Raw genomic sequence first — 13,743 nt, forward strand, 5'->3', positions numbered from 1 at the left:
TTTCTACATCTGCTCTCACTGGTTGCAAGTATTCACAGTCCTGCTGATGAGGTGCTGAAAGATGGCAACTGAGAGTGGGTCTCTCTGCCCAGCAGTGCTGTACATATGCTCCAGCTATCACTGAGGTCCAAAAACTAAAGATAACTTGGAAACTGGAAAGTGAGTACATCACAGAAAAACCAGATGTAGGAGAAAATACACTATTTATTACTAAAGTATTCTTACAAATTAACCAATATATGCATTTTGTATCCACGTGCTATAAAGCATGGTTTTCTGACAAGCCTGGTGATTAGGCAATTCCTTAATTACTACGCAGCCTAAACAGGAGAAATATGGTTTTACCTCTGGCTCAAGACCAGTTTGAAAGGTGGTTTATGCGGGAAACTGTTTGTTTTATTGCTGAAAAGTTTGAAAATGTTTATGGTGACACACAGAGTAAAGAACATTCCAGGCCTCAGTATCTCATGGAGCTTCAGAAGAAAAATTTACAACTTTTTTGCTTTGTACTTTTTTCCAAATCTTTGTTTCTGACATGGTTTTAGTAATGAATGTAACATATTCTACTAGTTTTATGCTTTGCATAATTTGGAAACTATTATTCAATTCTGCAATCATATGGCATGAAAAATGGCTGGAGAGTACTATTATCTGCCATATACCTGGAAAGTTTTTTTAAATCCTACTGGAAGGGTGTTTTGGTGGTAAAATAAGCCACACAGTCAATTCACATTATGTCATCCATGCATCCTTAGACTTGATAAGGAAATACCTTCCTATTTCACACTGTAGCCAGATGAAGTTGATACCTTCATATTTATGTTTCACTTTTAAAGCAAAGATGTAAAACCTACATTTATTTTTTCTCAGTTCCAAAGCAGGATGAAAACTGGTTTGACCATTTTAAGGGCTTAATGTATGGAGGAGGGAAATAGAGTGCTTTCCACTGACTTCTAGGATCTAGTGTGGATTCACACAAACTTTAAAAGAAAAATAAATCTGTATGTCCTTCCCTTCTCCCATCTCAGTCAAAGAGTAGAATTAACAGTATGATCAGAATTACATTTTCTTGGAATATATTTCACAATTTCTTTCCTCTGAGCAGTGTTCTTACTCTTGGCTGCTCAGTAATCACCTCCTGTCTATTCTCCTAGGGTTTATTTCTCTTGGCACTGTGTCTGTATCGTCCACAAAAGATCACCTCCTACTGTATTTGCTAGATGTGAAAATTGCTATATAGAAATTAAGTCAAAGAGAAGCCTGGTTCAAGAAAGAGTATGGCAATACCTATTCTCTCATGCTAAAGAAAGACTAAAGGTATTTGTTTGTGCTGCCAACAGGGTTTGAAGATGTTACTCAGACCACCTGCTAGCCAGAATGCATCTGACACTCATTCTGAACTTCTGAGTAGAGAGCAGAGATTAGTAAGTACCAGGAAATTGGCAGGAAGACTGGGAATTTATTTATTCTGGCTCTTTCTTCCATAATTTTTGGGGTGTGTAATGCAGAAGAAAATAGAGCACAGTGAGAATTCACAAAGTTATATTCTGAGCACTGAAGCCTTATAGATGTTATTTAAACTCCCATTTATTGAATTCTCCTCTTTGCTTAACCATATCTAATGCAAGGAGGAATTACACAGCACAACAGCTCTTTCTCTCTGTCATCCAGCATAGAAATGACTCTGTACAAAGTCACTGATTCTCTCCGAAGGAACTGCATATCCAAGAGGAGGATGGGACAGATTTTGATGTGTCACCTAGGATATAGGTCTTAGAATCAAGGTGTATATAATTTTGGTAAGTTAACTTAAATCAAGACATATTTTGCTAATGGCATGAAAAAAAGTTACAGAGAAACAGTGTAGCTTTGACAGAATTTTTATAAGGGATTTTATTTGCCAATATACAAATGGCATCACCTGTAAAACCTCAAGTCTGCTGAAGTCAGAAGTGCTGCTGACCTCATTATAAACTCTTGAGCTTTCTGTAGCCTGGAATTTGTTTGGGGGAACTTGTAGAGAGGTGATTTTTTAAGTAGGACTAAATACTGGCAAAAATTTAACTGAAGCTACTGAGCCAGGCTTGAAAGAGTTTCATGTAGAGCCTTTTAAAAAAACCCTGCAGCCTGGGACCCATGGCTGCCAATTCAAGCTCTGTCTTTCAACATTAAATGCTTGGGACTGTTGGCGAAACACAATCTGTTCTTTTTACTAAAACTCCTCTATACTGCTAGCTACAAATATGGAGCAGCAAGAAAGGACACCAAACAACCACAGCTACATCCATACGATAAAAAGAAATAATTTTATATTTGTAGAATCTTTTCTGATACTCTGGAAGCTGATGAGAGAGGAGGGGACTGTTCCTCATGTGGAGTCTGAGATGTAGATTTAACCACGTTACCAGACAGGTATAAAATATTATCATGCATATTCAGAATGTTGGCTTTACTATCAGAAAAAACTTTCTTTTTACTCTGATTCAACCTTCACAAGTATTTTTATTACATCCCATTCTTCTTCATAGGGAGGGTGTGTCATTATGAAAATGACCTTTTTATGAATTCACACAACTGACAGGGAAGATGTTCTATTTCTTTCTAAAACCCAAGAAAAAGCAAATAAACCAGGGACTAAAAACCAGAACTTCAGAAATACAAAAAGAAGCTTTACAGATTAAGTGTTGAATGACAGCATTAAGAAAGGAAAATCAAGCCCTTTTCTCAACTGATTTCAAAAATAAAATCAGAAAGTATGAACATTAGAAATCAAAACAAAAAGAAAGGAAAATGAACTGTAAAAGTGAAGTGATTCCAATTATCAGGAACTGTAGAAAAAAAATTGCCATTCCAGCACTTCTTAAGTCTAATATCACATTATGCCCAGTTCAGCAAAGTTTTCAGAGATCGCCCAATAAATATCAGCCCTATGCTTACCTCTCATTAAAATCAGTGTGATTTAGCCATCTGCCTAAGTACTTTACAGCACTGGTACCACTATAATGAAAATACTTAAATGATCAATAAATACTAAAGAGGAAGGGATAACTAAACTAAGAATAACACAGAAAATCTCAGTTCTAGTAGTATAATACTTGCAAAACAGTTTGGCATCTTGGCTAACAGGAGGAAACCCAACAAAAGGAACATTATACAAAAAGGCAATTTACTTCTCAGGAATTTTCCAGTTCCACTTTGCTGCTGCAGTTATGCCCTTCAGAATTATCCCCTTTTCAAGTGCTGGGTCTTCAAAGAGACTGCGGTGAAATAATTGGGTTGGATCTTCGCCCATTAAAAGCAATTTTATGTTGTCATAACTTCACAGGAATCAAATGAGCTACAACACTGTAAAAGCAGTATAGCATAATTATTTGTTGCCACAGAAATAATTACTGCTGGACAACATTGCATAAGGGTCGCACAGAGACAATACCAGGCTAACAGACCTAATTTTATGAGCTCTGGGCTGTTTATCCAGCTCCTGTGATTAACAGCAGAAGAAAGAGCACACATGAACAAAGCATTATTACCATATCGATAAAAAGAGGCTATTTATGTAATTGCCCTACCTTTTTATAGACAACAGTGGGGTATTCTACAGAATAAGCACCACATGACCCTTCCAGGCCATATCAAAAGCCTTTCATGCACTAGTCTTCCTCGGCTTTTCTCTGGAATGCCATCTCTCTGCAACAACCTGGTGACTCCCACATGTGGGAAAACTAGACTGCTTCTGAACTGCTGGCTGGCATCAAGGCATGGCATGAGGGTCCACTGCTAAATATGAAGTCAGCTACAGAATAGCATAAAAACACAAAGTTCTTTCCTCCTTGAACTGCAGGCACCTCGACATCCCTCATGATTAAGAATGTAGATGGAGGAGGCACATAGCACTCACTTGTACAATGTTTAGCACCAAGTCACCTCAATCTATCCATGACCAAGACTAGACAGAACATGGCAAAAATCCAAATGTTCATCAGGGTCCAGGTCTCTATTAACCTGGAGATGAACAGGTGGCATGAAAGCTGGGCAATTTAGAGGGAAATAGTCCAATGCAGCCAAAAGGAAGACATAAAAGCATCCAAAACGAGAAGACATCACAGTATTATAAAGTAGAAAGAAAAGGATAGATTTACTTCCATATTTCAGCAAAATGTAATTGAAAAAATTAGAAGGCTATTCCTCCAATTAAGTTATTTATTTGGTAATAATGTTGTATATATCTTTATCTTAATAAAATGCCTTTCTTTTCTTGATTTTTAGAGAAAAAGTAAATCTATCTATTCCCTAAATTTTACAGTGACTTCAGTGGAATTACTTCTAGACATAAAGATATTGCCAATGTTTGAATTCATAATAGTGAGTTCAAATATATGTTTTGCCACAGGGATGAGGTTTTTTTATAACAAGGTCAGAAAATCAAAAAAGTTAGAAATTTCTCTGAAGTTCAAGTTACATTACCATATCCAAAAGAAAGGATCATGAATATGTAAATCTTGCTCAAATGAAACTGAAAAGTTATATTTCATAACGAACTTCTGCTGTACACAGAAATGTAGTACTATGCTAACAATAACTTTCCAGTGCCTGACTAAGAATGAAACAAAAGTCTCCCCAAGGAGACAAAGAGGAGGACTTATAGGCTTAACTGCACAAATGAATATGAATTTTCTTTTATTGGCTCCTAGACAGACTGTAAGTATCTTCTGTTGTTTTACCCGGAGCAGAATAAGGTTGACTAAATTTTGGTATTATTTTTCACCTTTTCCTCATGTCAACTGTTTCTACAGGTATTTTTCTACATTCAGTTTTAAATTCCCTCGTAGTTGTCTCTGTTATTCATTAATTAGCTAGAAAGCAAATTTAGACCATTGCCTTGGATTGCATACTAATTATGTACCATTTGACAACTATCTAATTTTAAACATATAAGCAAAGACATTAATTGGCAGTGCTGAACACAAATGACATCTACGCCTATCAAATGCATAAAGCACAGGCATCGTGCAGGCTTCCCCTTACACATCTCAACCCTCATCACCAGATAGAAGGATGTCCACCCTCCTGTGCTGATTGGCACAGAGAGATGATCTCCAGAAAGGACAGAGGCGGAATAAATTATAATAAATCAACCACGTTGGGAAATGTTTCTGTTACGGAATGGGAACAAAATGCATGTAAAACATACTCATTTTACCTTACCCTTTGACCTTGAGCTCCATCTCTTCCTGGTGAACCTGATGCTCCTGGGACACCCTAAGCATTATAAAGGGAGAGCAAATGATGAGATCAAATTAACAGAATCCAACTATGTAATCTTCCAGTGAAACTGTATGACGCGTTTTTGATAAACAGAACTAGGGAGCTCAATAATGGGTGGGGCCATAGAAAAGATTCAGTAAAGAAGGTATTTCTGTGAAATGAAAGATGGCTAAACACACATCATTAAAATGCAGAGGTGTTGAGTCTACAGAGACACAATTTAAGTGTTAAACAAGAAAGTAACCAGCTCTTCAGGGCCAAGTGAATTGGTCACTGCACACCAGCACACCTTGGATTCCTCCTCTTTTATAAATCCCTGTTCAAATTCACCCCAACAACACATTTCTCAGTGGTTTGGAATATGTGCCCTAAACTCACAATGATGTCAATTCAACATTCAAACTTAGTGACAGGTTATACAATAGGGAATACCTGCAGGCCAGGAAAACCAAGATCTCCCTTCTCTCCCTTTTCACCTGGTGGCCCCTGCAGATAAAGAATCACACGTAGTAAACCAAATATCTGGTTACTTTTCTATTTCTAATAGTTCCCTTCAGCTTCTTTAAAAAAAACCAACAAAGCAACCAATAAAAAAATAGACTATTCTTTCTACTGAAAGCAAACAGAGACCCTTATTTGCAAAAATGCAAATGTAGAAGTTACAAATATAGAAAATAAAACCCATTTTAAAAGATCTCATAAGTAACCTGATAAAACTATAGCCATTTTGTTACCAAAAAAAAAAAAGATAGCTAATTTCTTTTTCTCTTTGAACCATTTGTTTCACTTCAGGCCTCAGCAGAATCTCAATAATGGTGAAAAAAAGGGTTTTCTATGGAAACTAGACATGTTTCTATGGTACATATGCATGACAAAACATATACTTTTCTAGATAATAAACTAACTTTAACTTTCATAAAGAAACAATTTCTCTATAAGTGCTCTTATAATTAAAGTATTTGTATTATTCTCTGATGACAACATCATCAAGAATATACAGCTTTGGTAAACCATTTTATTGTAGAGCCATATCATATAGACTGGAAAAAAGATGAAATTGTATTGTAATGTAGTAATTTTTGAAAAAAAATCTAGCAGAAAAATACATCTATTACCACTTTTCTAGGCTTGTCTGTACCCATCTACTGGAGAGGTGTATGAAACAAGATAAGTGCTGCTGGTTCATTATTCTAACAATGTTTCTTTATGATGAAATTCTGTGACTTATTTCACAACAGCCTTGCAAATTCCAGGCCTAATCACTTCCTCTGATGATGGATTTTATAATGTAATAAATATTATTGCTTAATTTTGGCAGAGAATATGGTGTTCTTGCTTGGGTACACCTTTCAAGTCAGAACTGATCTGCAATGAGCAGTACCACAACCAATATAAGATAAAATATTAACTTTTTGGTCTGGTGCCATGTCACACCCCCCACTGCAATTTATTTTCACTTGACTCCAGGCTTGAATGTTAATACCCAGGTCATATTCAGCCTGCGATCAAATACTTTCAGCTGACTAAAAATTCAGATCAAAATAAAAAACCAGAAATGTTGGCATTGAACCCGCATTCACTTTAGGTCAAGCCCACATCTGTGATTTCACCTCCAGTATTGAATTCAGATTCTGATCACAACACCAAAAGCTATTTCAATCTGTTCGGGTGTCATTTAATAAACTAAGCTATTTGCTGTTTAAAAGATCACAGAAAAAAGCCTATTCATTTTTTAAGTCTCACTGGAAGCCCTTGAATAGAAAGTCCACTGGGTCCTTGTGGTCCTGGGGGTCCTTGAGGTCCAGGAACACCAATTTCACCTCGAGGTCCATCTGGTCCCTAAAGTAGTGCAGGACATAAGTTAAACTCTTATCATATGGACAAAGGCAGCTTCTGTTTGAAGAATTAAATACCAATAGACTCAAAAACATCTGAAATATGAGTTAACGTGATTGAGCAGTTAGGGTTCAATTTAAAACTGTCTGGTTTCTTTATAAATACTGAAAAAAAAGGATGATTTATGCTGTGAAAGCAGCATTCTGGATTTTGTATCTTTTATCAAGGAATATACAGGACAAGTACTTGTTTGGAAAAAAGCCACAGCAAATGCCAATGACATTTCACTATGCTTTTTCCTCAAAAACACCAGAGACAATCTGGAATTCATTGCAAGGTTTCCATGCAGCAGAGATAAACCAAGAACCTGTGCATCTGTCAAATGTAGGTTGGTGTACAAAGTACCTTTGGACCTGGATCACCACGATGACCTTTGGCACCTCTGACACCTGGACCACCCTGTAAAGCACAAGCACGGGACTCACTGAAAACCAAAACTCTCAAACAGACGTGAAATCCAGAGAAGTCCAAACAGATTCTTCCTGTTCCTGAATCAGCATTCAAGAATCAGTAAATATCCTGTCGATATCCTTCCACTGGAGTAATTAAACTGAGAACATACTTAAGTGTGGCCATACACAGGAACAGATTTAAACACAGATGTGACTACTTTTTAGAGCCAAGAATGCACACTACGTAAGAATCAAAATAACACTGAAAGCTACAATATGGATGGAAATGCAGTCATGGGTTCCCATCCAGTTGCTGAAACCTCCTGCACATCTGTCTGTTCTCACCAAAATTACATTATTAAAGTTTCCAGAAAAGTCACATTTCTGGAGGTCAAGAGCATTGTATCAGAAACAGTGTGGCCAGCAGGACCACAGCAGCGACCATCCTCCTGTACTCAGCACTGGTGAGGCCATACCTCAAATCCTGTGTCCAGTTCTGGGCCCCTCACTACAAAAAGGACATTGAGCAGCTGGAGCAAGTCCAGAGAAGGGCAATGGAGCTGGTGAAGGGACTGGAGCACCAGTCTGATGAGGAGCAGCTGAGGGAGCTGGGAGTGTTTAGCCTGGAGGCTCAGGGGAGAGCTTATCACCCTCCACAACTCCTGGAAAGGAGGCTGTAGCCAGGTGGGGGGGGGGGGGGGGGGGGGGGTGGGGAACAGGTGTAGTAAGTGACAGGATCAGAGGAAATGGCCTCAAGTTGAACCAGGGGAGGTTTAGATAGGATATAAGGAAAGATTTCTTCACAGAAAGGGTTGTCAAGCTTTTGAACAGGCTGCCCAGGGACATGGTGGAATCACCATCCCTGGAGGTGTTTAAAAAACATGTAGATGTGGCACTTGGGGACATGGTTTAGTGACAGACTTGGCAGTGCTGGGTTAATGGCTGGATTCGATCATCTTCAAGGTCTTTTCCACCATAAACAGTTCTATAACTCTGTGATTCTAATGACTCAGGAATAGTTTTTGCCAAGGACAACTCCAGAGTCTACTAGACCTACACCATGGTTTAATTTGGAGCTATTCTTAGGTAAAATGCTCTTTTGCACATTTTTCTCTTTTTGCTTTCTTCAGCAATGCCTACATCTGCTCATCATTTATTTACCAACTGTTGCCTTTTTTGTTACTATCATCTGAGACACTGGAGTACCATATATCTATGGACGGCTGCCATGAATGTGTTTTGCAAAAACATCTACATGTGCTTTCTGTTCTAGGACAGCATAATTTTTTTTTTTTTTTCATATCAGTTTCCCTCTTCCCCCACCTGACTATACTGCATAATCTCTCGGAATATGAGCTTTACAGGTATTGTGCCCATCTTTGTACTCAGAAAGGACCTTGTACAACTAGACAACATAACTGAATAGGACTCTTTAGGGGCTACAATAGGTACTCACAAAAATAACAGCTGTTAAATAAAGATATAAAAATAGAAAATGTGCTTATATGCAGTATCTATGAGACTTTAAATACGAATGCCAATAACAGAAATGTCTGGAAATGCCAGAGCACTGTTGCTCTTCAGTGAAGGTATCATGACATGGTCTTTGCATGTGTGATCACGGAACAGTTGTCCACTACCTCTCCCAGCTCCCTCAGTCTTCTCACTTCCATCCCACAGCTCTATGGCCATGACCCTTTCCACCATGGCCAGCTCTGAACCAAAAATCTCATCCCATGTTCTCCACGGAACCAAGTTCCAATTGCCAGTTGCAAAATTCCAGATACTCTGCATTCCCACCCACTGTCCTTTGTCCTTCCTCTGCCTTACTCCTAACTCTGAGACTAAAATTCCTCAGCACAATAACTGCAACTTTTTAACATAAACAAAATCACAGCTTTCTCCCATTTTGTTCTCAGAAACAGACTGCATTTTTACTAAGAATATATACTTAAAAATAGCCTGATGCTGAGCCATTAAATCATATGCTTTCAGATTCATGCTGGAGTTGGCACACTTGTCCATGTTTTGAACCCAGTAACCCTGCTGGGTAAAAGCACAATTTCCAGAACAGCATTTATTTAAGATGAAAACATCAGAAGAGGCCCTCTCATTTTTCTCATAAATTTGTTTTGGTGGTTATTCCCCAGCACTGCTAAGCTTGTGTGACTAATTTCAAATTTTTCTTTTTTGTGCTGCTTCTTTTTCTAGCCAAAAATTCATGTTATGCCTTCTTCCCTTATTTTGAATAACATCTTAGTAGCCAGTGCTTTCCCCCAGAAACGTGTCTTAATCAACTGTTATCAAGACACCTCCTTATTTCTCTTTAATATTCAAAACCTACGAAGCACAGAAAGATCTTTTTTTGCAATTAAACTTCTCCAATCCTTCAATATTTTTGTCTCCTTCGCCTTCTTAAATTCTGCAGCATTCCTTTCAAATGCAGGCATTCATTTTCAGTGATATCTCATTTTTACTTAGTGTGGGGAACTTCAGACAGCAGGATCAAATTCTACCAAAGATGAAGCCATAAAAACAGTATCCCATGAGGAAAATTGCCAGATAATCTTAACTCTAAACAACACTTTGTCTTACCCGAAGTGACGCATTTTCTTAAACATTAAAAATCCTTTCTGGAGTTACTATCCCAAACAAATGGAAGCATTTTATTTGGAGTTTTTTTAGCCTAATGTCTAAAACTGGTGACATGGTAGGATCCTGATCTCTTAGACAGAAGAATCCTTGGCTTGGAGAAAAGTCATGACATTTTAATGACTTGGAGCACTCCTGACCAGACACAGCACATGTGACTTTCTGACTTTTGGTTGGCGCAGAGATGAACACTGACTTTATTCTTTTGCTCTGCTTTTTCGTAGGCTTTGGATTTCTTTTTTTTTGCAGAGCTATGCCATCTAACTGTCTGGCAAAAAAGCATCACTTTTAACAGGCTGAGTTCCAGAATCACATATTTGCCTGCATTGGCAGTGATTTTTCTGCTTGATTTTATGCTTCCTCTTGCCTGGCACTATGCTATTCAAAACACTGCTAATCCTAAATGTAATATATAGAAGTACATTATTTTACTGCTGGGTTAAGCCTTAGCAATTCCTGATCCATGTATCTTTTGAACTGTAGTAATACACATCCTTCCAGTCAAATAATTTTCAAACATTTTTAATTTTACTGTGATATGTGGTCAAACTACTCCATTTAAGTGACATTTTCATGTGAATTATCCCATTGTCTTTTTTAAAGAACACAAACCGGATGCTAAAATATGGAAATTAAAACTTTAATCCATACTTGATTTATAACCTATATTCAAATCGGAGAACAGAATAATTTCTCCTTGCTCAAGATGCAGCTCTTCAGTGAATTTCCTCTTGAATTTCTTTCCAGGTTTTTGTATAGGGCTTAAAGAACAGTTCTTGCAGAAAGACTAAACTCTGAGTTGTCAGTAGGATTAATGGCTGCTAGGACCTACTATGTGAATGCCTTATGTGCAAGTCAATTTTGTTGTTAAATATGCATCTCATGTAATTTGTGTACTTTAACACCAATAACATTTTCCTTTACTTTCTTCCCTGACTCCTTCATTTAACAACATGCCCTTGGAGCATCCAGGACACAGTATGAGCAGAGATATACACAGTTCAAATTTTTTGCAAGAGAGCCTCATCTCAAACTCAGTTAGCAAGCAGCCCTAAAATGCCGATTAGATTTATCTAATTGTAACAGCAAAAACACATGATCATTCTACAAATATCCCAGTCAGGATTCTTGTTAAAGCAAACCAATAATGAACCATTGCAAACAGAGCCTGTGACTTTTCTAAATTGGTAAAAATCAGACTTGGGATGCAAGAATGAGTTCTCAAAATTTAGTGGCCTGTATATCCATTGTCTGGTCTAATTCATTGTCTGAGTTTCCACACGCCAATAAGGAGAAAGGCTCCAACTAAGATACTACAGTGACATGGAAGAAAAGTTAAATAACTGTCTTCTACAAGAGACTATCTAGTTCCACTGGTTACACACAGAACTTAAATATAGACTTACTTTACATCTACAAAGCAAACTCTTAATGAGTGCCATTAAAATACCACCACTAAGCATATGTAAAAGTTGTAACAGTGTACATTTCATCATTCACTGGAAAATTTTAAAAAAATGAAATTCTACTTTCCACAAAAGCAGATTATTTCATTCTCTCTTCCCTTCATTGCTCTTCGATAACTCTCTGCCTCTAAGAACTCTCAGAAGAACCTGTACTTCCATTCTACTTTCCAATAAATGCCATACTTAGGTAGGGCTTTTAAGACAGAAAAGTCTTCTTTCATCACATACTACACAAGTGGCATTGTCATGCTCCATATCCTTAATTGATATGAATACTGTAAACGGAGCATTTCAGAAATCTAAACTCCAAGCTACATTTAATGAACACGTGCTAGAGTAGACAGATAGCAGGTGATTAAAAATTTGAAAATAAATGGCACTACCTGTGACATATCTAATGCTACAGACAGGTAAAAGGGTTCCAGGTCCAAAAAATACCCCAACTGCTTCAGCATAATACCTCTTTACATAATTTATAGCATCTTTGATATCAATTGAATATATTTTATCTCTTTAGCAACACTTGAAAGCGTAATTTAACCTTATCAGTTATACAATGGCAGTATATTCACATGTTTTGGAATAAAGGTGGCCAGTGGACATTTGGTACAGTTCACTGCAAAGCTGAATAAAACCTTACCGGTGGTCCAGGAGGTCCAAGGGGACCCTTATTGGCTTCTGAACAGGAACAAGCATGAGGAAGGGCAGGGCAATTTTCCTCATCTCTCTATGAAAAGATTAAGATAGGAGAAGAATGATGTCCAGAATTTCAAATGTTGGGTATTTTATCAATCTAAGATACAGTACTTAGTAAAGTCTAAGACGTAGTACTCAAAAGCACCTACTTGATTTAGAAAAGTACATCTTATTGACTTTCAATAGGACAAGTAATCCAAGCAGAGCTGGGCTTTTTTGAAAACTTTTAAGCAGCCATTTCCAACAAAACATTTGTCTCAATGAAGTAGAAAACAAAAGGTAAATTCTACAGTTATTAAAAGAGGTTTCTTACCAAGCCAGGAAGTTCACAGCATTTGTCTCGATTGGCCCATGAGGTAGCACAAATAATGTCAAACATCTGTAACTGCAGCTGTTTCAAAACAAGGGTGATGTACAGTATGAGTGTTAGGTGTAAGATCAGTGAAAAACAGAGCCAACAGCAAGCAAAGCCATCTTGAGTCAAGCACTCAGATTAGACAAAGGCTTTTGACTTTGAGCAGCAAGCCACAAATACCTCACTTAAATGGCAAATCCACTGCTTTTACCAAATGTGTATCTAACCAACTCATCTGAACTATCAGACATTACATGAATTGAGCAAAGTTGTTCAAGGTTAAATGCTGCATGCATTTGTTGAATTAACCCCCACTCCTTGTTTAAATTCCTTATTTTGCCCAATGGTGCATTCCAATATCTTTTTATACCAAAGAAGACATCAAGAGTCAGGCGAAAGAGAGCTCAGCTTCTCTGAATAATTCCCCTTAACCCTCTGGTCTGCTGTTCAGATTTTATCTGGGACAAGGTCTCCTGTAGACTATTACTTATACTGGACCTGAGCCACAAATAATATTTCTCTTTTTTTCCAGTTTAATTTTACTTTAGAATATGCCCTCTCTTACCCGTATTATCCCCAGGCAACGATAGCTTAAGAATGGGGAAAAGCTTGCTCAACACATGACAACATTGGCCAGAAAAGAAAATTCCCATCACAGGTCTGGGAACATGGTTTGGACAAGAACTTAATCTGCAAGAACACACACATTTGCTAAAAATAGGGGCTGCTACATACTCAGAAACAATATACTAAGTAGGACTCAATGGTAAAACCAATTAACTCCTTTACAGCCTTGACTGAACAAAGGGGTCTAGAGAGTTGAAGCTTTCTTCTGTTACTATTTCTATTCTTTTTCCATGCCTTGTTTATGTGCATATTGAATAGAGAGTGGTATGGAACAGAACATCCCATTAAATTAACCCCACATGTTAAAAAATTCAAGGAACTGCTAGAGATAGAACTCTGGGTTTGTTCCCATTATTTTCAGGGGCATTATTTTGTGATAAGAGCAGAGGAATGA

The 13,743-nt window shown here is 37.5% G+C and overlaps 1 protein-coding gene across 1 annotated transcript in view; it reads right to left on the minus strand.

Annotated features, from left to right (window-relative positions):
• Positions 1-13,743, minus strand: part of COL14A1 (collagen type XIV alpha 1 chain) — a 119,855-nt gene that overhangs the window by 15,246 nt on the left and 90,866 nt on the right. The window contains exons 36-41 of the mRNA XM_017746050.1: positions 12,681-12,758; positions 12,312-12,398; positions 7,507-7,560; positions 7,009-7,104; positions 5,698-5,751; positions 5,206-5,259 (exon numbers count right to left, since the gene is read on the minus strand). Coding sequence (XP_017601539.1) covers positions 5,206-5,259; positions 5,698-5,751; positions 7,009-7,104; positions 7,507-7,560; positions 12,312-12,398; positions 12,681-12,758 — 423 coding nt within the window. The remainder of the gene's footprint in view (positions 1-5,205; positions 5,260-5,697; positions 5,752-7,008; positions 7,105-7,506; positions 7,561-12,311; positions 12,399-12,680; positions 12,759-13,743) is intronic.

The sequence above is a fragment of the Corvus brachyrhynchos genome, unplaced genomic scaffold (genome assembly GCF_000691975.1).
Source record: "Corvus brachyrhynchos isolate BGI_N302 unplaced genomic scaffold, ASM69197v1 scaffold28, whole genome shotgun sequence".
Lineage (NCBI taxonomy): Eukaryota > Metazoa > Chordata > Aves > Passeriformes > Corvidae > Corvus > Corvus brachyrhynchos.